At 38.1% G+C, this 23,305-nt stretch overlaps 1 protein-coding gene across 1 annotated transcript; it reads left to right on the forward strand.

The window, feature by feature from the left end:
* The first annotated feature begins 1,053 nt into the window (after positions 1-1,053).
* Positions 1,054-2,430, forward strand: LOC121891948 (nuclear factor 7, ovary-like). Its single transcript, XM_042404666.1, has one exon. The coding sequence runs from the start codon at positions 1,054-1,056 to the stop codon at positions 2,428-2,430; it is 1,377 nt and encodes a 458-aa protein (XP_042260600.1).
* The last annotated feature ends 20,875 nt before the right edge of the window (positions 2,431-23,305 follow it).

Raw genomic sequence — 23,305 nt, forward strand, 5'->3', positions numbered from 1 at the left:
GCAATTAGGGTGGCAACATCCAGCATGTTGTACCAGAGCTACATGGGCCATCTCTGTGTATTCCTTTTGCATGTGTAGGTGCGCACCATTTGATCTATCATGTCAAGTCCTCCTTGTTTTGTTGTAGTGCTGGATTATTCCTTCACTTCTTCATCCGCAACTTTGTCATCATGCATGCTGCACACTGACCATGGCCATGTTTTTGTTGAATCCAAATTCAGAGCTATACACCTGCTTGGAATTGGATGGTTTCATTATGGCCGGTATCTGGCTTGTTCTGACAAAGGGTCCCCACAGTGGTCAGGTCCTTGTCAAGGAGCTTCTCAGTCAAAGGGACGGTAAAGAAATTATCAATGGTGGGGGAGGGGCGTGGTCTGCAATAAAATATGTTCCTAATTACAAATATGTAAACAAATTAAAGGTTCCTATTCAGAATACCTATGGGTCATTTTTGACCCATGTTGTGCATTTACTGGATATTGATACAGAAACATTTTTTATTTAAAAATAATATAAAATAACATTCAAATAAGTCTATGTGATGTAAAAAATAACTTAGTTAAGGATCTCATTACATATTGAGTAATATAAAATATTAAACAAAATCATTCACTCAGGTCAGTTTTGATCCACGTTATGCATCAGAGGGCTAAAGTGAAACTTACATTGAGTTTCTTAGAGTTAAGAGCTGAGCATTATCAAGAAACTGTGTGACAGAGGGCAGTCTGTTTCTGACTTGTCAAACAGGAAAACAGCATTCCTCTGACACTGGGAGGAAAAATATCCTGAAAGACAAATGATAAGATTCACCTTCAGATTACTCGTGACTTGGAACTCACAACAACTAAAACAGGACAGCTACAAGACAGAATACTGAAATTACTGGAATACGAATGCTTCCAGCTGCTGCTGATCGAACGCTAGTTTAAGGAAAAACACAGAACAAAGTAAAGGTAACTTCAAGAGACATTTAAGCCAGAGGAAACCAATCACACCAGATTTTCTTGTTTGAGTGTTTTGCCTGGAGTGTTTTCAGTTTTACTCTGAGTGAAAATGTCTTCCCGGTCGGAGGAAGATCTCTCCTGTTCTGTCTGCCATGACATCTTTAAAGATCCTGTTGTTTTGACATGTAGCCACAGCTTCTGTAAAGACTGTCTGAAGACCTGGTGGAGAGGGAAACAAACACAGGAGTGTCCACTTTGTAAGAGAAGATCATCAAGGAGTGATCCACCTCGTAACTTGGCATTAAGGAACCTGTGTGAGGCCTTCTTATTGAAGAGGGATCAAACAGCTTCAGCAGGGTCTGAGGCCCTCTGCAGTCTGCACTCTGAGAAACTAAAACTCTTCTGTCTGGACCATCAGCAGCCAGTGTGTCTCATCTGCAGAGATTCAAAATCGCACAACAACCACAGATTCAGACCCATCAATGAAGCTGCACATGATCACAAAGAGGAGCTCCAGAAATCCCTGAAGCCCTTAAAGGACAAACTGAAGCTCTTTAAAGAAGTTAAAGGAAACTGTGATCAAACAGCAGCACACATTAAGATACAGGCCAGAGACACAGAGAGGCAGATTAAGGAGCAGTTTAAGAAGCTCCACCATTTTCTACAAGAGGAAGAGGAGGCCAGAGTTGCTGCTCTGAGGGAGGAAGAGGAGCAGAAGAGTCAGATAATGAAGGAGAAGATTGAGACTCTTAGCAGAGAGATAGCTGCTCTTTCAGACTCAATCAGAGCCACAGAGGACGAGCTGAGAGCTGAAGATGTCTCATTCCTGCAGAACTACAAGGCTGCAGTGAAAAGAGTCCAGCAGCGCCCCCTGCTGGATGATCCAGAGCTGGTCTCAGGAGCTTTGATAGATGTGGCCAAACACCTGGGCAACCTGACCTTCAACATCTGGAACAAGATGAAGAAGATGGTCTCCTACACTCCTGTGATTCTGGATCCAAACACTGCCGTCCCAGAACTCATCCTGTCTGAAGATCTGACCAGTGTGAGACGTGGACAGAGACAGAAGCTTCCTAAAAACCCAGAGAGATTTGAGGACTGTGCCTCTATCCTGGGCTCTGAGGGATTTAACTCAGGGACTCACAGCTGGGATGTTGAGGTTGGAGACAGTATAGGCTGGGGCCTGGGTGTGGCAGCAGAGTGTGGAGTTTTGGTGATTGGTTTTTGTGATGGTGAATACAAAGCACTCTCTGGATCAGATGAAGAAGCTGTTCTCCAAGTGGGAAAGAAGCTGCAGAGGATCAGAGTTCATCTGGACTACGACGGAGGAAAACTGTCATTCTCTGATCTTGATACTGAAGCACACATACACACCTTCACAGAGACTTTCACTGGGAAGTTGTTTCCATGCATTAGTAATGCTGATGAACTGCCAATTAAGATTTTACCAGAGGTGGTTGATGATGAGGATGATGATGATGATTAGGCAGTGTACACCAACAGCCATCAATATCTTAAAGGGAAGTACTATCAAATATAATTACATTTCATTAGTATCTTTATGAATGAATGAAACAGAGTTACTGTTAAATGTAAATTAATGTTTATGATTAAACTGTGATGAAACTCTGGATGCTTTACAATCTGTAAAAGTACCATCAGTTTAATTCTGCTGTCAGTCATGTTGTCACAGTGAGAGTCTCTTTATTTAAAGGTACAGATTTAATTTTAGGTTTAGAGTTCATGTAATATTAGTGATTTAGGAAATTAGGTTTTCTCTACTGTTGCTGTCATTATAATTAACTCTGAATTAGAAAATCAACTAAATAATCTAAATATAAACCTCAAAATACTTTTGATGTATTTTAGCTGTGTTGTGATTATTTTCACTAGATGTTGGATAACTTTATAAGCCACTGACTGTAATTTCAGCAGCTTTGCCTTCATATCTGCTGACTAAGAGATTCTACTGAGCATGTGCAAAAACTACCTGACTGTGTTTAATGTTTGGGTCAAAGGTCAGAATGACTACAACACTGAGTTAAACTCTAGTCTCACATGTACAAGATTTATTTCATGAACTTGTCTTTGTAATAACGTGTGACACTTTAATCTGAGAGTCTTTCCTGATTTTAGCTGTTTGTATTTTCTTTCAACTGTCCTTTATTTCTATTTTCATCTCGTTTAAATTATCTCTTGTTTTATACACTGAAATAGTTTTATCTGTTTTTTAAAATATAAGATTTTATGGATTGTCTATTTTATTTTTGTTGCCCTTGTGAAACACTTTGTAACTTGGACTTTGAAAACTGCTCTATAAATAAAGATTATTACTGTTATTATTAATGAGGCATCTCTTATTTTGAAGTTTTTTACATAACTGTCAGTGATCAGGTTTGATGTCAGACCTCTGTCATGTGCTGTATTGACTATATACTGTACTGTATGAAGAGGAAACAGGATCCAAATCAAATACAGACAGAAAAAACCCTAATCGCTCCATTAATGAACTGTCTGAAACCAGGAAAAAGAGAAAGTGGGAAGTGATGGTGTTGCTGGACATCAGACTATGACTGCACCACTGTGTAGGCTCTCATGACTTTTCTTTTCAATATAAGAGTTACAGCACTTAAATGAAATGTTTATTATGTAAATTAAATTACATATCATTATTTTAAAGCAGCCTTTATGTCTGAGTAAAATTTCAATTTGAGATAAATAGAGAAATCAAATTTTATAAACATCTTAGAGAAACTTTTTTTGATCAAATTTATAAAATATTATACTCCCCAAAGGGACACATGTTTATTTCTTCCATCCACAATTGACTTGGATGGATGATGATCTTTTTTCAGATTCTTTAGTTTGAGGTAAATATATCATAAACACACTCATACATTCAATTTATGCCATGAAAATTGTTACAGCATGTTATGTTTAACGCAAAATCTATCATATCTCATTTCCTCCCTTAAAGGTGATCTAATCTCAATAAAACACTGCGTTTCAAAGAAATAAAGTTCTTTAATTGACTTGATAAATTAGTATTTTCTAATAGGAAGTCACATGTTCTGTCTGATATTTCAGGAACATCACATCAAAGTAAAATCATATCGAGGGAATTCCCCAGTTGAGGAATTCATTACATATTGAGTAATAAAATGCATAACATGCAAAGATATTAAACAAAATAACTTGATCGGATCATTTTAGATCCATGTTGTGCATCAGAGGGTTCAAATTAAACTTACATCGACTTTTTCACAGTTAAGAGCTGAGAATTATCAAGAAACTACGTGACAGAGGTCAGCCTGTTTCTGACTTGTCAAATAGGAAAACAGCACCAACCACTTCCTCTGACACTGGGAGGAGAAATATCTGGAGAGACAGATTAAAAATTTCACTATCAGAATAAACTCATGACTTGAACTCACAACAACTAAAACAGGACAGCTATAAGACAGAATACGGAAATACTGGAATACGAATGCTTCCAGCTGCTGCTGATCGGATGCAAGTTTAAGGAAAAACACAGAACAAAGTAAAAGTAACTTCAAGAGACATTTACACAAGAGGAAACAAATCACACTGGATGTTCTTGTTTGCATGTTTTGCCTGGTGTGTTTTCAGCTTTACTTTGAGTGAAAATGTCTTTCTGGTCGGAGGACGATCTCTCCTGTTCTGTCTGCCATGACATCTTTAAAGATCCTGTGGTCCTGTCATGTAGCCACAGCTTCTGTAAAGACTGTCTGAAGACCTGGTGGAGGGATAAACAAACACAGGAGTGTCCACTTTGTAAGAAAAGATTATCAAGGAGTGATCCACCTCGTTACTTGGTATTAAAGAACCTGTGTGAGGCCTTCTTACTGGAGAGAGATCAGAGAGCTTCAGCAGGATCTGAGGCTCTCTGCAGTCTGCACTCTGAGAGACTCAAACTCTTCTGTCTGGACCATCAGCAGCCAGTGTGTGTTGTCTGCAGAGATTCAAAAATACAAACCAACCACAGATTCAGACCCATCGATGAAGCTGCACAGGATCACAAAGAGGAGCTCCAGAAATCCCTGAAGCCCTTAAAGGAGAAACTGAAGCTTTTTGAAGAAGTTAAAGGAAACTGTGATCAAACAGCAGAACACATTGAGGTCCAGGCCAGAGACACAGAGAGGCAGATTAAGGAGCAGTTTAAGAAGCTTCATCAGTTTCTACAAGAGGAAGAGGAGGCCAGGATCGCTGCTCTGAGGGAGGAAGAAATGCAGTAGAGTCAGATGATGAAGGAGAAGATTGAGACTCTGAGCAGAGAGATAGCAGCTCTTTCAGACACAATCAGAGCCACAGAGGAGGAGCTGAGAGCTGAAGACGTCTCATTCCTGCAGAACTACAAGGCTGCAGTGGAAAGAGTCCAGCAGCGCCCCCTGCTGGATGATCCAGAGCTGGTCTCAGGAGCTCTGATAGATGTGGCCAAACACCTGGGCAACCTGACCTTCAACATCTGGAACAAGATGAAGGAGGTGGTCTCCTACACTCCTGTGATTCTGGATCCAAACACTGCTCATACAAACCTTATCCTGTCTGAAGATCTGACCAGTATGAGACGTGGAGAGAGACAGAAGCTTCCTGACAATCCAGAGAGAATTGACTACTATCCCTTTGTCCTGGGCTCTGAGGGCTTTAGCTCAGGGACTCACAGCTGGGATGTTGAGGTTGGAGACAGTACAGACTGGGTCCTGGGTGTGATAAATAAAAAAGAGATTGAAGGTGGGATGATCGCTTGTTGTGATAATGAATACAGAGCAGTCTCTGGATCAGATGAAGAAGTTGTTCTCCAAGTGGAAAAGAAGCTGCAGAGGATCAGAGTTCATCTGGACTACGACGGTGGAAAACTGTCATTCTCTGATCTTGATACTGAAGCACACATACACACCTTCACAGAGACTTTCACTGGGAAGTTGTTTCCATGCATTATTAATGCTGATGAAATGCCAATTAAGATTTTACCAGAGGATGATGATGATGATGATGATGATGATGATTAGGCAGTGTATACCAACAGCCATCAATATCATAAAGGGAAGTACTATCAAATATAATTACATTTCATTTGTACCTTTATGAATGAATGAAACAGAATTACTGTTAAATGTAAATTAATGTTTATGATTAAACTGTGATGAAACTCTGGATGCTTTACAATCTGTAAAAGTACCATCAGTTTAATTCTGCTGTCAGTCATGTTGTCACAGTGAGAGTCTCTTTATTTAAAGGTACAGATTTCATTTTAGGTTTAAAGTTCATGTAACATTAGTGATTTAGGAAATTAAGTTTTCTCTACTGTTGCTGTCATTGTAATTAACTCTGAATAAGAAAATAGAATACATAATATAAATATAAGCCTCAAAATACTTTTGATGTATTTTAGCTGTGTTGTGATTATTTTCACTAGATGTTGGATAACTTTATAAGCCACTGACTGTTATTTCAGCAGCTTTGCTTTCATATCTGCTGACTAAGAGATTCTACTGAGCATGTGCAAAAACTGTGTTTAATGTTTGGGTCAAAGGTCAGAATGACTACAACACTGGGTTAAACTCTAGTCTCACATGTACAAGATTTATTTCATGAACTTGTTTTTATTCAGTGAGAGTAATCTTTGTAATAACATGACACTTTTATCAGAGAGTCTTTCTTTCATTTCTGTTTCATCTCTTTTAAATTCCCTCTTGTTTTATCTTACAGTGAAGTGGTTTTATCTATATATTATAATTGACTGGCTTTTGGCTATATAAATACAGTCACTTGACTTAGACATGAAAAACATCCCCTACATACAGATAATTCTGCCTGTAAGAGTCAGAATAGCAGTCAGATGATTAAAAAGGGTTGATTTTTTTTTTTAAATGTCAGTGGTCAAGATGTTTTCTCTGCTGTTACTCTCATTGTATGTAACTGAATAAAAGATCAGCTCAAAATAAGAGTAAATAACTGATGATTTATGTCAGCATTGTAATCTGCTGTGATTATTTACAACTCTCGAATAACTTCATCTGTGCAGCAGTTGTTTTATTTTAAAATGAGTATGATGTTAAATTACTAAAATATATATATATATATATTTTTTACAAATGATACATTACTAAAAATATTTGAACAAGTTGTTTTGTTTGAAAATGCAAAACAAATGCTAAACATCAGCAGTCTGATATGTTGAAATTACTCTGAGTAACAAGGTTTTGCTGCAGTTGTGTAAATAAAATCCTTAATGCTCCCATAACATAAAAAAAATGTGTTTGTCCTCTGCATCTTATCTACGTTGTCACATCTTGTTTTTCACTGGTTCTGCATCATTGTGATGTCACCAGGACGTCATTACCTGATTGGTTGGTACACAGCTGAGTGGTTTTAAAGGAACACACACAAACACACACACAAACAAACACACACACACAGGGAGGATAGTGTCATTGTGCTATTTTTAGCCGCTTACCTCAGAATGATAAATCACTTTCAGGGACAGAGAGGAACATAGTGTGTGTGTGTGTGTGTGTGTGTGTGTGACGTCCTGCTCTCCGACAGATGGTGAGCAGGACGTCAGCAGCAGTTTGTGAGGTTCAGTCCAGATTGGGGACCTGCAGATCCAGCTAACAGCCTTGTGATAAAAGAGGAAGGTCCAAATTATACAATAATAAAAATATACAGAATCAAAAGCCACATCCTTTAGCAAACAGGTTAAACACGGTAAACAGACATGCACATTTTTTTTTTTGGACTATCATAAACCACATGGCCAACGACAGACAGTTTGCACTGGATAACATATAAATCCTAAAACAGTAATACAAGCTGGAATAGTGCAGCTGATGGTGACACATACAGCGGCAGAAAACACTCTGTTGTACATATCAGAGACTTGATTTGCGATTGTGATACGATGAGGAAAGGGAGAATATATGTCCTTGTATAGTATTTGTGTACTGATAAGTTTGTTGTTGTGCTTTTGATCATAGCGGCGGGTGTGCACCTTTTCCAGACAGACTGTGAGTCAATAAGACTCCCGCAGCAACGAGAGCTAACACCAGACTTCCTGAACAATTTCTTTTAACGGTGTTAATTTTCTGTGAAAACATGCAGGTGGAAACTAATGTTAACAGTTAACACTACACACACACACACAAATTTTTATGACATTTCCCTTCCTACAACTGACTCACAGCAGTTCCTCCATAAAACACTTTAAGCTAGCGAGCAAATACCGAGCCTGAGAGCCATTATGACTCCTGATCACACAGCAGCGGCAACTAACTGAGTAGGCGAGTCACATTAAAGGTTAACTGATAATATGAAGATCAAACACTGTGTGCTAAACCTTCCTGTTATCTAAAACTAACTAAGATAACAGAAGGATGATGGCGGGAACAGAGCATCTGTCTGCTGCTTGTTCAGGAGTTCACCTTCTCCCTCGGTTTTCAAAATGTATTAAGAATTTCAAAACATCCAGTTAATATCAGTCACAGCCTGAGTTTTCTCAACATTTTTTGGCTTTAAATTAAGTATATTATTCCAGTTTAGAGTCATTACAGGTTAGTTGTTCTGACGTGCGATGTCGACTTGAAAGAATATCTTTATAAAAATGACAAGAGCGAAGAGTTTAGGCTTATTGGGATCCATGTTTTTGTAAATTCTCAGTCATTTCTTTAAGAACTGGGACAACAGAATAAATGTAATCTCTTTTTTTCTATTGACTTTCCAAATCAGTAGCAATGATTAACCCTAAAGGGGACATATTATATTTTTTGTGATTTTCTGTCATTATCTCTGCCAGATGTAAGCCTGGAGTGGATCATACGTTTGATCGTGTATGTGTGTGTGTGTGTGTCCGCAGCTAATCTCATGCACTACTGGACCCATCAGCCTAATATTTTTTGTGCACATTTATGACTCGAGGACCCCTCAGGGTTGCGGTGATTCACAATTTTTGAGAAAAATGTTTAATACCCTCCTCTTAACCAGCCGGTAGAGGCCGCAAATGATCAACAACTGCTTCAGTTTGGAATCTCGTTTCCGCGGGTGACGACCAATCATGCCTTGTTGCCACGTTAGATCGATTGGTGCCAAATGTCAGTACCATGAGAACAGTTTATGCTGTCAATTCAAATAAATATTGATAAGGTTACTTATGAGCCTATCGTAAAGTTTAGACAATCATCTTTTCAGCAGTCCTCGCATTTTTATGATATGCGTTATGACATAGCAAAAGGCATTTGTGGCAATCAACTAAGCTAAAAACCAGGCACACCTAGTCTGTTGCAGGCAACATTTTGGCATTTGTCGTGGCTTAAAAAACTGACATTCACAGAAATGTTTGGTCTCATCTTGAACCAGAGCATCTGCAGACTAATTCCATATCTGATATGTTATGATTCACTAAAGTTCAGCCTGATACGAGATGACTAAATCCCCGTTTTTGTTAGCTTCGCACTCTTCTAGTTTATATACTGTTATGATGTTAGATGTCTATGTTAAACATGGTCAAAGCTCCAAAACTTGAGGTAAACGTATGTAAAAATGCTCCCTGAAAGTCAAAATTCAGGGCTTCAGCCTACTATATCTCAACACTTCATTTGCAAAGTTACTTCTATTTCCTCCTCGAACTGATGTCAGATTGTTCAAGCATGCCAACAAACAGCTGTCGTTGTTGCTAAAATTGTTGCTAAGGTCTTGTTCATGTTGTCCACTCGCATATTTCAGATCAGATTTGGGCTCGAACATGTATGGATGTATTTGAGAGGTTTATATTTCAGAATAGAGACTGAGAGAAAGAAATCCTACTACTACAGTTCATTCATGCAGCCTCCGAAGCTGGGGGGAAAGTCAGCTGAGTGGCAGCTCCCAGGAAGATGACCCATCAGAGCAACGACCTGTTTCAGACAGAGGCTGAACCGAGGGGCTGCAAAGTCCTTCAGTCTTTCAAAAACATTGTCACAGTGGTAACATGTGGGGAGCAAGGTGAAATAACATGAATAAATGAGTCATGTTAAACACCAGTCATGTAGCCAGACAGGTCAGAGTCACTATGGATGTGGAGTAATATGTCACCGTGCCAAAAAGGCCTCCATATTCTCTCAGATCTATTCTGTGTATTGGGTTTGTGTAGGTGCAGTCTTTTCATTTGTATGATAGATAACATCTCCTTGAACCAATGCTCAAAGCTGGGTGGAGTGGTAGACTTCTAGGTCGGTAGAATAAGTTTATTGCCAATCATCATTCCTATGTGCAGAGCAATCTGTTTGTTGTACGCCAGTTCAAAAGGCTGAGGCGTGTTTCAGTGTATTATGGTTGTTAAGACGGGTGAGTGTGCTGGTAATAGGTGGAGAGGCTGGACAAATGTAACAAAATGTTGTCAAGTGACTCACTTTGCTCTCTGGATCAGTTCGTGTTTACAGAGGATATAACTTATTTCCTGCAGTGTGCTGAGGAGGAGAGGCCAGTGAGGTGCGTGCGCTTACACATCAAAGACACACGCCCACATTTTATTATGACTTTGCCGCTTCTTACTAATACCAAACTGTAAAGAGAGAAACAGAAATACATGTGGCTGACTTGAAAACCAGAAATGCATGAAACCAGCTCCTCAGAGACAAAGTCACACAAACTTTTATGACTACCACACTGACGGGGCATTGTGAGCTTTTTCTGTTTGAGGGGATCAACATGTGGAACTGCTTAACCGCAGGACTCAAAATGTAACATAACTGGGACACTTTTAAACTCAAATTCAAACATAGTGATGAGTGATCTGGTCCTTGTGGGTTTTTTTGATACTTAAATTGTATTATTTTTTGTAAATTGTTTGTGTCTTTGCTGTTTTGTGTGTATTTTATTGTTGAGCTTTGTGTTTCGTCCTTTAATGTATGTATATTTATTGTTGAGTTCTGTGTGTTATGTGTGTGTGTGTGTAAATCCCCGTCTAGAGACGAGCATTGCAAACTAGCTTAGACTATAAAAGCTGTAGTATGTAGCATTAGTTCATGCTATATACTTGTCCCTGTACAAATAAACATTAATTTAAAAAAAAAAAACATTTTTAATTTGACTTTATTTCTGACATCATTCATTTTAGGATTAGACAGGCATGAAAGAAGCTGAACAAATATTCACACAATGTGCTTTAAAATATATAATTGAGCACCCAAAACTGTATGTTTTTTTTTGTTTGTTTTGGAAGTAAGTAAGTATTTTGCTCTTTTGCCTTTTTTTGACAGCATCATCTCAGTTCTTTCCTACATTTTGGGATGTTTATTTTGATTGACAGGTGTCTGGCTCTATCACACTCTGCTGCAGAGGTTGCTACTCTCCCCCATCTTTGCCCATATCTGTTTTTCTGTCTCCAGTAACAAACAAAGATGTCGTTAAGCAGTGAGACCAGACAAAATAAAAATAAAAATAAACAAAAAAACTTACAACCTTCCTGTTTGCATATTTTAGTGACTACACAGGAACTGATTTTCTCTGATTTCCTTGTTGATGAGATCATTCTTGGATTATATGACATGTGTACACACACACACACACACACACACAAAACACACAGTTTGTACATTTTCTGTACAAACATGCAACCTCTGTTGTGTCCTTTCTGTCAGCAACACTCTCCCTGTTTCTTTTTCTCTCTCAAACACACACACACACACACACACACACACACACACACACACACACACACACACACACACACACACACACACTTCCCGCCAAACCTGTCCTCTGGGTCGGTCATGCCCAGGGAGAGCGTACCGACCTTTTAGTCGGCCCTCTCCATGGAAACGATTCGTCTCATGTTGCCGCGGCGCCACGTGACAGACAGCTCTGCAAACACAAAACACACTCTGACACACACCGCTGATCCTGTGCCTATTGTACCACACACACACACACACACACACACACACACATCTTGTATTTTTATGTGTGAATGCACTTTGTGTCTCTGTGTACCTGTATGTATCTTTATATCTGCTGTCTGTACTTTTCAGTCATGTTTCTGCAAAACAATCATCTTTATTTCCATACTTCTTTAAAAGCAGCGTATAAAAAAGCACAAACCAAAGTTTTTGATAGTCAAGAAAAATAAAACCTAACAAAGAGAGAGACACAGCAGAATGTAGGAGCCCTTTTGTGTTTGGTTAAAATAATTATAAGCTGCTGAATTTAACATATTTTTTGTTATCTGGGCTTAACTTTTTTTGGACTGTGTGATACGGTTGAAAGCTCAAAAACAAGCAATACTGTAAGTGGACCTTGAGTTCAAGTTATTTTGTCAGCTGCTGTTTCCAAAGTCAAAAATTAACTGTCAAGCTCAACATGTATAAGACATCCTCGAGGTGCCGAGAATCATTGAAAATCTGAACGTCGACATTTCCACGGCAACTGAGCAAACTCGCATTGCTGATGAGGACCGTGTGATACGGTTGAAAGCTCCAGAAAAAGCAAATTAGCAGACTTTGGGCAGAGTTTTAAGAATAATTAAGAACAGTGATAATGGCAGCTGATAAGTGTTGTTTGTCATTTCCCTCCAGAATGTCTCTGTTGTATTTATATTACCACTGGTTTGGTTACGTTTAGGTTTAGAGAGTGATCACATCTTGAGTTCAAATTACTACTTAGTTAAGGTTAGGAGACCTTTATCGTCATGGTTACAGTAATAACTACTTGGTTAGGGAATTATTGTGGTCATGGTTAAAAGAAACATACGGGAAACAGTGAAATGACGTCCAGTGTTCTGTTGACCCGACTATTCTCTCTGACCTCCTCTCTATGTGGACTTTCTGGCTCTACAACATCACACTACTTCCTCCTTTGCTTCTGACAGACAAGAGTCAAGATTCCTACAGCTGTTATAGGTGGATTTGTCGCTTGAACATATATATATATATATATATATATATATATACGCTGTTGTTGGGAATTAGCTGAAACAACTGCTTTTTCTTGTGAAGGGTTAGGGTTTGTACATGCTGAAGTGGCTCAAATTCAGTTTTTTTTGCCTCCAAGTGAGTCAGATCAGATTTTATCATGACAGTGTGAACAAACCAAATCAGATTTTTTGATATTAGATCTGGGCCACTTTCATATGTGGTCCTAGATCTGATTCATATCTGATCTCTGGCTATGGTGAAATTCATGTTGGCACCTCACAGCCCGGTAAAAATAACCGTCACCTCCTTGTTCTCATCCTCATTCTCATCATCTATTGACTGCAGGCCATCCACAACAGATGATCCCGGTCATGCATGCTAGTACAGCCATGTCATCCATGTTTATGATTTGACTGTTGCACAAATGACTTTATAGCTGTTTTTCTTGCACGCATGCACAGACTTTACTGTAATGTGAGCTGCATGGCGGTTTAGGACCTCAGCTGTCACATACATGTCACTTACAAACATGAATGTAAACCATTAACACATGAAGATTGGATCTGACTAAATAATTAGAATTGAGGCATTAAGGCTTATAATGTGAACATAGACAAAATGCACTTTGTTGGAAAGACAGTCATCCCACTTATGTATCAGCGAGTTGTGATCCTGTGATCCAAATGACAAAGTTATGTATAATTTAAGAAAAAAAAACCCCAGTGAATTAATAGTTTGGATTCCCCTGTTAAATTTTTACAGAAAAAACAGTTTTTACTCACTTTTATGTGTGTGTTTATTGTTATTTATGTATTAATCTTTGTGTATTTCTTTGCTCATCATTGTGACTCGACTGACTTTACTGTATAAGTACAGTTCTGGGGTACTTGTACTCTACTTGAGTATTTTAATTTCATGCTATTTCAAACTAAAAAGGGAACTGTTGTACTTTTTACTGCACGACATATATCTGACAGCTATAGTCACTGGTTACTTTTCAGATTGTGAATTTAAAAACCTACAGCGGAATGAACTACTGTAACTTTGGACGATATCAAACCTAATTTGTGTAACTCAAACTACTGAAGCCAATTAACTCCAGCTGAACTTAAGACTTGAAGTGGATGATTGTGTTCCTCATCTCTTACATTGAAATTGCTTTAAGAAAGGATCTCTTTGCAGCCAGGAGGAACAATTAGTGCCCAATTTTTTAACACTTTTAATGTAAGATATACATGGTAAAATGTGAACCTATCTTTTAAAGAACAAGACAGCAAGTTAGAGAGTCTGTTCTTGGTCTGTCCAACTGCTCTTAACATCAAAGTGATAACATGATGCAGAAATTAGTGAATAAAAAACTGCTGTATAAATGAAAAAATGAAGATGAAAGTGATCATATCTCTTTTCTCCACTAGAGGTCCTCAGTGGGTCAGTTTGGGGTGAACTCACAACCAACTGTCTCCTCTTTCTCTCTAGTTCTCTCTTTGTGTTTCTCTCTCTCTATCTCTCATCATAATGTCTGCTCTGATCCGTTGAGCGAGAACAAAACTTCTGATTTGCCCAGTAAACAGACGTCATTTGGTTCCAAACTTTCTGCCAAGTTTGACTTCACACTGTTTGCTTTCACTGATCTGACGTTGATATGCCTTTCCTTTTTTTCCCGCCCCTGTTTGAGGACTGCCAAGTGGATAAAAATACACTAATCCTGTATGGCTGCTGAAAGTTGATGACCAGCTGCCCTTTTTAATATCAAAATTCTAGTTAAATAAAACAACAGAGTAGAAGAACTTAATGCCTCATTACCATAGTTACTAAATTACGCCCCAACTCCTGCTATGATCACTCAACCCATAAGATAAGGCTTCTGAGTAACAAAGCTCCTGTAATACAGATCCGGGTCTATGATGTGATTAAAAAAGGCTGGGAAAGGAAAATCCAGTGTATGATTCACATGGAAGTCCTGAATAACAGGAAATATTCCTAACTCCTAACAAGAGCTATTAATGGATTTAACTGAGATATAGAATAATGAAACTACGGGAAAGGTCACAGTGAGGTCATGAAAAATGTTGGAAAGCATCTTCTGGGATGTGCATTTTCTGTATTAGTGTATTTAAAGTATATGTCTTGATATTCTTACTGTCAACAAATTCAATGAAAAGACCAAAACCAAGAACGAATTCATCTAAATACTCATGAGAGCATCAAATATGGATTAATCCGCCACTAAAAATAGTCCCCAACAAATGTACTGTTGATTAATTAATGTTTGCCAAAAACTACAGCGCCCAGCTGTTAAAGGAAATGACTGAGCCTTAAAAAAAATCAATCTATAGACTATATTTGTGAGTCCTTTTAAAAAGTTTACATATTACAGTGGGTACCAGGTTAAATGGCTAAATGTCAAAGACAGAGTATGAAGGTCAGAAAGTATTAAAAAAAACATAAAACATAAATATAACTAATAAGTATAAAGACTAACACATTGTTGTTTTTGGTCTATCAGTGTAGGTTGTAAATAAAATATAAGACCAGCCTGTTAATAGAGACAGGTAACACAGCGCGAAAGAGAAAGTAATGACCTTTGCAAATCATTATTTTCATTTGAAAAAGGAACAACCTCGTGTTTTGTTCCCTATATGTCTGATCTGTCAAAAGACTCAAAGGACATTAACTCTATATTTATGAATGAACTTCATATTTCCATGAGAATTTTCTTAGAAATACTGTAATAGTATATATGAATGAACTTTCCTCACCCCGTCATAACACTTAGGGTTATGAAACATATGATATTTGATATAAACATGTGATATCTGGTTTTACAAGCTCAAGATATAAATAAATGTGAACTCTGTTCTGTAACATAGACGTCAACTGAACTGACCTACTTCTAAAATAAACGACCCACATCATGATGCTGCAGCTTTACAACCAGTTTGTAATATTTCAAGGACTCGGGCTATAAATATAGCAAACTGAGTCGAACCTTTGTCGGAGTTGTGGTTGATACTGGTGTGAGTCCTTAAAACAAAAATTATGTCTTCACACATGATTGAGTCATACATATTGAGGATGGATTTGATTTACTTTGATAACCTATTAAACACATGATGTACTCAGGCTGAAAGGCTAATCCTGATTTGTTTTAAATGTTAAGAACTTGGCCTGTCTTATTAAAGGCAATATATGTAATCTGTTTTGAATTACTTGTGTTTTTTCCTGCCATCTTGGATGTAAGAATTTTAGTAAACCACTTGTACTGTGTGAAATATCTCAATAAATATTGGATGAATTGTCATAATTGTCATTTGGTACAGATATTCATGTTCCTCTTAGAATTAATTATTAACTTTTCATGTAGCACCATTAATAGGTCAAATTTCACATTTTTCAAATAATGTATTTGTGGGTCATAAACCAATCACTCAGCTGTAAACTTCAGAGAGAAAACACTGGAGCCTTTGCAGCCTTTAATAGTGCAAACAGACTAACGTTTAAACACTGCTGTACTTTCTATTTAGTGCTAATTTGCAAATGTTAGCATGCTAACATGCTAAACTAAGATGGTGACCATGGTCGATATTCCACCAGGTAAACATCATCATGTTGACGTTGTCATTCTGAACATATAAGCATGACAACAACCACCACATCAACAACTGCCAATTTCACATTTCCATTTGCCATTGTGAGCATGTCGGCATGCTGAGATTAGCGTTTAGCTCAAAGCGCCACTGTACAGCCACACAGACCTGCTAGCATGGTTACAGACTCTTAGTGTAGTCAATAATTGTTAAACAAAGCTACATATTCTTCATATTACGCACATTTCCAGGTCTATATTTTCCTCCCGAGGCTCTTCTGGAACAGTTTTGCATGATTTCCAGTTTAAAGAACTTATTTATCTTATACTGGCTCTTTATGCTGCCCCTCAGTTCAGCCTCTGTCTGCAACAGGTCGTTTTAGTGCCTGTCTCTTTAAGACCCCCCCTCCTGATCAGCTTACTCTGTCCTGATTGGCCAGCTCTATAGGGTTTCACTACTTTTTCTCGTTCTTTACTTGAAACGTCAACGTCTCAAATACATCCATACATGTTAAAGCTGAAATCCGATCCAAAATATAAAAGAGGACAACATGAACAACACATGGAAAAACATTAGCAACAACCTTAGCGACCAAGGCTACTGAAAAGACGGCCTTTTGTGGGCATGCATGATGAGCCGACTTCAGCTCGTTGGCAAGGTAGAAAAAAACTTTGCAGATGAAGTGTTAAGAGCAGTTTGAAGCCCTGACTGTTGACTTGCAGGGAGCTTTTCTACATACATTCACCTCAAGTTTTGGAACTTTGACCATGTTTAACATAGACATCAGACATCAAAGCAGTATAAAAATAACAGAAAATCACAAAAAGCACAATATGTCCCCTTTAAAAGTAGGGCTGTGTAACTTTTGCTGTACAGCAGTCTGTGACTACAAATATGTCATGATGATAAATGCTAAAAACAAAGTAGAGAAGCACCTCTGTGTAATGAACTATGTAGAGGGAAGAGTCTGTTATTTATTTGTTCAAAAATGACATAGTTTCACTTTAATACATTGCATGTTTTTTACCCAGTAAGTTATAAGCATGTATCATTCCAACTATACATGCTTTTTAACATGCATCCTCATAGTGTCAGACACACGTGTGAACACATCTGGTTTCAAGAACACAAACACTTAGTTTTTTACTCCCTCTCAAACAGAACAGAGCTTGTCCATCTGTGAAACCGTCTCTGTTCCTCTTGCTGATTTCAGCTTCTTGGCCTCAAGCCGCCAACCTGTTTACAGAGCAGGTTGTGTTCAGGGATGCGTCGCCCCGGACAACCACCCTGCTGAACTTTTGTTCCTGCGTGTTGCCTCGATGACTGCAGCAGCAGTAGTAGTCACGAGGAGGAACAAAGCCCGCCAAAGTTCAGCGGCCAATCAGGGGCCGACGAGGGAGGGGCTGAGTGAGCAGCAGGGAAACGCAGCAGCTGGGAGAGAGCGTGTGTGCGTGGGTGGTCAGTCGCTGCAAAAAGTGACGCGCTGCAGGTACTTTTGTCAGGCTAAAATCTTTCTACTTTTGTGTAGATGCATACTGTTCACCAGTAATGACAAATGATTTAATAATTTTACATTGATTATCATTTGCAGTGATTAGTTTTCTAAACTTACTTTTTTCCCTACATTTAATTTAGATATTTTAGATTTTTGTCTTGTTTCTTCTTCTGTTATATCTTAAAAATAAATGAATGAACGAATAACATAAAATGAAAAACTGAACTTTAACTTTAATGACATAACATAAATAATGTCTACTGTAATAGAAATACAGTAAGACTCTGCTTAAAACTTCAATATCAAAAGTAATGCAGGTGACTGTTGTCTGTACATCCACGGTTGCAGTGCAAACAGAAACTAACCACATAAACATAACAACAAACCAGTTTAAAATGGACACCCTCTCAACAGGACATTAAAGCCAAACTCAAAATTATAAACCAATAAAAACTCCTCAAGAATTCATAGCAAACTTAAAAATCCTTTATACATATAAACAGTTGTTTTTATTAAACATAAACCATTTCCATAATAAGAAAAACATTAAAACACATTAAAAATAAGACATTAAAGTGCACTTGTGCAATAAATGTACATGGATAAATGTTGGGGAGGAAGTGAATTGAATTTGTATAGGTAGGTTAATGATAATAACAATATATGACATGCCTGTAAGACTTAGTATAAGACTGTAAATTAAGAACCAAGAGCCAAAGGTTCAAAGAACTTAAACCTGTAACCTTTGACCTTGCATGTTGATGCTTTGTCCATCTTCACAGGAAATTACAATTATTATATTGGTCTGAAAGCCCTTTGGAATTGATTCTTTTTAGCTTTTCTTCATTACATTATCTTTGTTAGGGTTGTGAGTTTGATTCCCACTACTCTCTGAATTCTCCAAAAAAGGGACTTTATGATCCCGGCTACCCGAGAGCATACTGGGAACGGATCCAACCCTGCCACCTGCTGACAGACACAAACACACACACACACACATATATATACATACACATTGAGTACAGGAAAAAAAGTTACAGTCCACACACGCCCGTCACTTTTTGCAGTGTGGATGAGTGTGTGTGTGTGTGTTTTCCCGCCACTGCGGAGCGTCTGGAGTCCTGCCAAAAAGACATTCCAGTGAAAGAGAGAGAGAGGGGAGAGAGAGGGACACAGAGAGAGGAAAAAGAGAGGGAGAAAGAAAGAGGAGGAAGGAAGGAGACAGAAAGGCTTTCATTCACAAATGGGAACATGCTTCTGGTATTCGCCGGAACCGCTTCCTTGCATATGTGTGTGTGTGTGTGTGTGTGCACGTGTGTGAGTGTGTGTATGTGTCTGTTTTCATTTTGCTTCAGAGAAAAAAAAATGGTTATTGGGTTTTGCCTGCAAGTGAAACCCTGAGGGGACGAGAGTGCTTTACAAGTGTCTCAGGTGTTACTCATGTCGTGGGCTCAAAGTCAAGTGGCAATAATGTAAATCATTACATCTTAAAGGGAACATATCATGATTTATGTGATTATATATTGACATTTATATACTGTTATGATGTTAGATGTGGGAACTTAATCATGGTCAAAGTTCAAAGAGTGAATAGGACTTGAGGTATGTAAAAATGTCAAAGTCAAAGGTCTAGGCTGCTCTGAACACTTTTTTGCAAAGTTACCTCTACTTCCTCCTACACCTCTTTGTTGCCAAGGTTACTGCTGTACGTTATTGTCCATATGTTGTTAACGTCTTCCACTTGCATATCTCAGATCGGATGTAGGCTCAAACATGTACGGATGTTTTTTAGAAGTTGACATTTCAAGTAAAGAACGAGAAAAAGAAGTGAAATCCTATTACTATAGTTTAGTTTATAGAGTCAGCTTAAACGTTCCTTGACACAGAGACTGAACTGAGGGGCTGCATAAAGGACCAGTAAAGGATAAATAAGGAATTTTTTTTAACAGTAAATCATGCAAAGTTCTTCCAATAGAGCCCAAGAATATAAATATAGACCTGGAAATGTGCATGATATTTCCTCTTTATGGTGAAGGCTTGTTTTAAAGTTAACATAAGGTTATGGTTAGACAACAGACACACGCATATACATACACACACAGTTCAGGTCAGAGGACTGTTTAAAAGGAGCACTTGGCAGACATACTGAAATATAATATATAGTATAAAATATAAATATATATTGTAATGTATTTTATAAATAAACTTATATGCACAACCAAGAATATATACAGAACTACTGGAAGCAGCTTGACATGGAAGCAGCGTAGTGTGTGTGTGTGTGTGTGTGTGTGTGTGTGTGTGTGTCCTTGTAAAATTACACCGCTTACAGAAATACCTCTGACGTGTTCTCAGCAGCACACATGTTGATCAGCTCACATGTTCACACACTTTCAGTCACTTTCACCCTACACACAAGGTGTACTTTCACAAGGATGCACGCACACGCATACACACACACACACACACGCACGCACACACACACACACACAAACACTTCAAAGTGGAGCTGTTGACTGTTTCTTCCTATACTGTTGCCTCTTTCATAATTTTAATGTTATTTTTTCCTCTGTGATTACGGTGGTTTTGAACTTTTGCATTTTATTTTTTCTTAATGAGTCTGATTTATTCATCATTTTGCACGGTTTTGCACTGGCAGAGAGAGGGTTAATTCTGACCACTATCTTTTCTAGGAAATCTCTGTCTGACATGTGAAGTTCAAGTCACACCTCAGCTGGAAGTAGGCTGGAACCTGAAACAACCCCTTCCCCTCGCTCCACACACACACACATACACACACACACACACACACACACACACACAGACACATGCATACCCCCAAGCAGACCTTTAAGATTTAACTGTGGTGTCAGATGCTCTGCTGAGCTACTTTACATAAACCTGAATGAGTGTGTGTGTGTGTGTTGGTGCGTGTGTGCATGTGTGTGTGTGTGTGTGTGTGTTGGTGTATGTGTCTGACATGTACCTGTCACAAACACTCCCATGTGACCTACTCTGAGTAATCTGAGATGTTTTTACTCTCTGACATGTAGATCTTCTGTCTGACGTGGACTATTTTTAACGCGAGGTGTCATTTTAGAATGTCAATATTAAATTTATTTCTTAATTTTTTTCATGTCATGTCGTGTTGTGTGTCGAGTTTTTACTAAGTTTTGTGTTTTGAATTTGTAAACAATAATGTTTACTGTCAGAATTATATAGAAAACTGAACTTAAAGATGGATAAAAATTGAAGTTCAAACTTTTTTGATCCTTAGTAGTGTGTGTTGAAGTAAATATAAAAATGCAATTTTAATTTCTCATGTATTTCTGTATTTACAGAGATACACAGAGTCTGTTTATTTCCACCCTGGTGAAGACCCTGTGAAACTGGTCGGCATCTTAAACCATTAGAAGAAAGACTTATAAGATCATTTTCCTCCTTCTTTTGCTTAAAAGTTGCCCAAAGAACATTTTTGTCAAAAAGCACCTTAAAGACATATTTTGCATATTAACACTTGGACACAGGATTAGAACAAGGAGAGATTTTTTATTTCAAACAAACAAAAAAAAGAGGTTGTCTTTTGAATCAATACCCCTCCCTTTTCTCTTCCCATAAATTATCAGAATATTTTTGATGACTCTCTTTCCCTGAACTTGGAGGAAAAACATGCATTTATCTTATCAAAGCGGAGCGATATCATAGGAGGAGGTGCGTGTTTGGATGTCAGCTGGCAAAAACTTTCGCAAAGAATGTGGTTGTGCTCTGATTTAGTCATTTCTCCCTCATCCTCCTCTACTAAGCCACTCTTCACTTGTTAAATGATCCAATCAGATCTGGAGGATTAGATCAAATCCCTCTCATAACCAATCCAGCCCACATATTCTGTTCTGCATAAATTTGAAGTATTACAGAAGTGAAATAACCTCTAACTTCACCTTTTACGTGACTTTAAGAGTCCCTGGATTTAATACATGTGAAATTAATTATGCATGTTATATTATTTTTAGAAAAATGGAAGCAGTTTGTATGGTGGTTGTCGTCATGGTAACATGCTCAAAATGACAATGTTAAGATGCTGACATTTAGCAGGGATAATGCTTTCCATGTTCACCATTTAAATTTAGCATGTTATCATGCTAACATCATCTAATTAGCACTATGTAATTTGTTTTGCGGGTATTTGGACAAATTGGTGACGCTATACAAATATTTTTAAAACTATTTGTTTTCGGGAAGAAAAAGAACGATGTCAAATACCAGCGCGCAGGTCGGTTACATCGCTATCTCAGTCTCTCTCCTCTGCTTCGCTGTTCTGTCTATCAGCAGGTCTCAACGAGGGGAGTCACATCCACCTGCTACATGATGCACATTTACTAATTTGGACATCACTCCTGGAGTTGGGGGTGTGCCCCAGAGATAAAGCTGAGCTACTGACACATGCAAAGTGCTCCTAAGGGACTCTCCATAACCCGTTGTTCTCCTTTCCACAAAGTTAGGTTGTAAAAAATAGGCAATAAATGAAAAGTGCAAAGCAATAATCACCTTTGAAGTTCCTCCCCACACGTTACAGGGTGTACTGTCTCTGTGTTATGGGTGTATAAATAGGTAGAGGTCTGTCTGCATTGAGGCGATGAGTGAAATTTTAGCTCAGTGGTCAGTGCAGTCGACTATGATCTGGGAGACTCCAGTTCAAGACCCGGTGTCGGGACCTCCTTCGCAAGGTAGTTTATTCATGAACACTTTTGATTTGATTTTTAAGCCTCTTTCCACTTTTATTCAAATACAAATACAAATAATTTTGCTGCCTCAACAAATACAGATACAAATACTCTGCTCTCTGCTCATCCCTAGTGTGTACCAAATACAACGCCAATCCATGCATTTCACCCTGAAACAAATATGTCAAATTGCTGGTGGTGCAAGAGGAAAAGTCAGTAGGATTCATCCTCTAGGGACCATGAATATCTGTGCAAAATTTCATAGCAAAAATACAGCTTTAAAACAGTAAAATAGTGAATATACGCAAAAAAACACTTGTGGAGTTGTAGACTGATAATGTTCTGAGAGGAAAACAGTATCTTGTTGTGTCTTAATCTGAAGCAAGGAGAAGCTGGTGATTAAAAAAACAAAAAAACAAAGGAGGAAGTTTAAGTTTAAGTTCACATATGAAGCAAGAGAAGTTCATGTTTCTGTAGAAAACAAAGTGAGGAAGCTCCAACTCCTGAGGAAAACAGTATCTTGCTTTGTCTGAATCTGAGGCAAGGAGAAGCTGGTGATTAAAAAAACTATAACAAAGGAGGAAGTTTAAGTTTAAGTTCACATATGAAGCAAGAGAAGTTCATGTTTCTGTAGAAAACAAAGTGAGGAAGT

Source organism: Thunnus maccoyii, chromosome 3 (assembly GCF_910596095.1).
Source record: "Thunnus maccoyii chromosome 3, fThuMac1.1, whole genome shotgun sequence".
NCBI lineage: Eukaryota > Metazoa > Chordata > Actinopteri > Scombriformes > Scombridae > Thunnus > Thunnus maccoyii.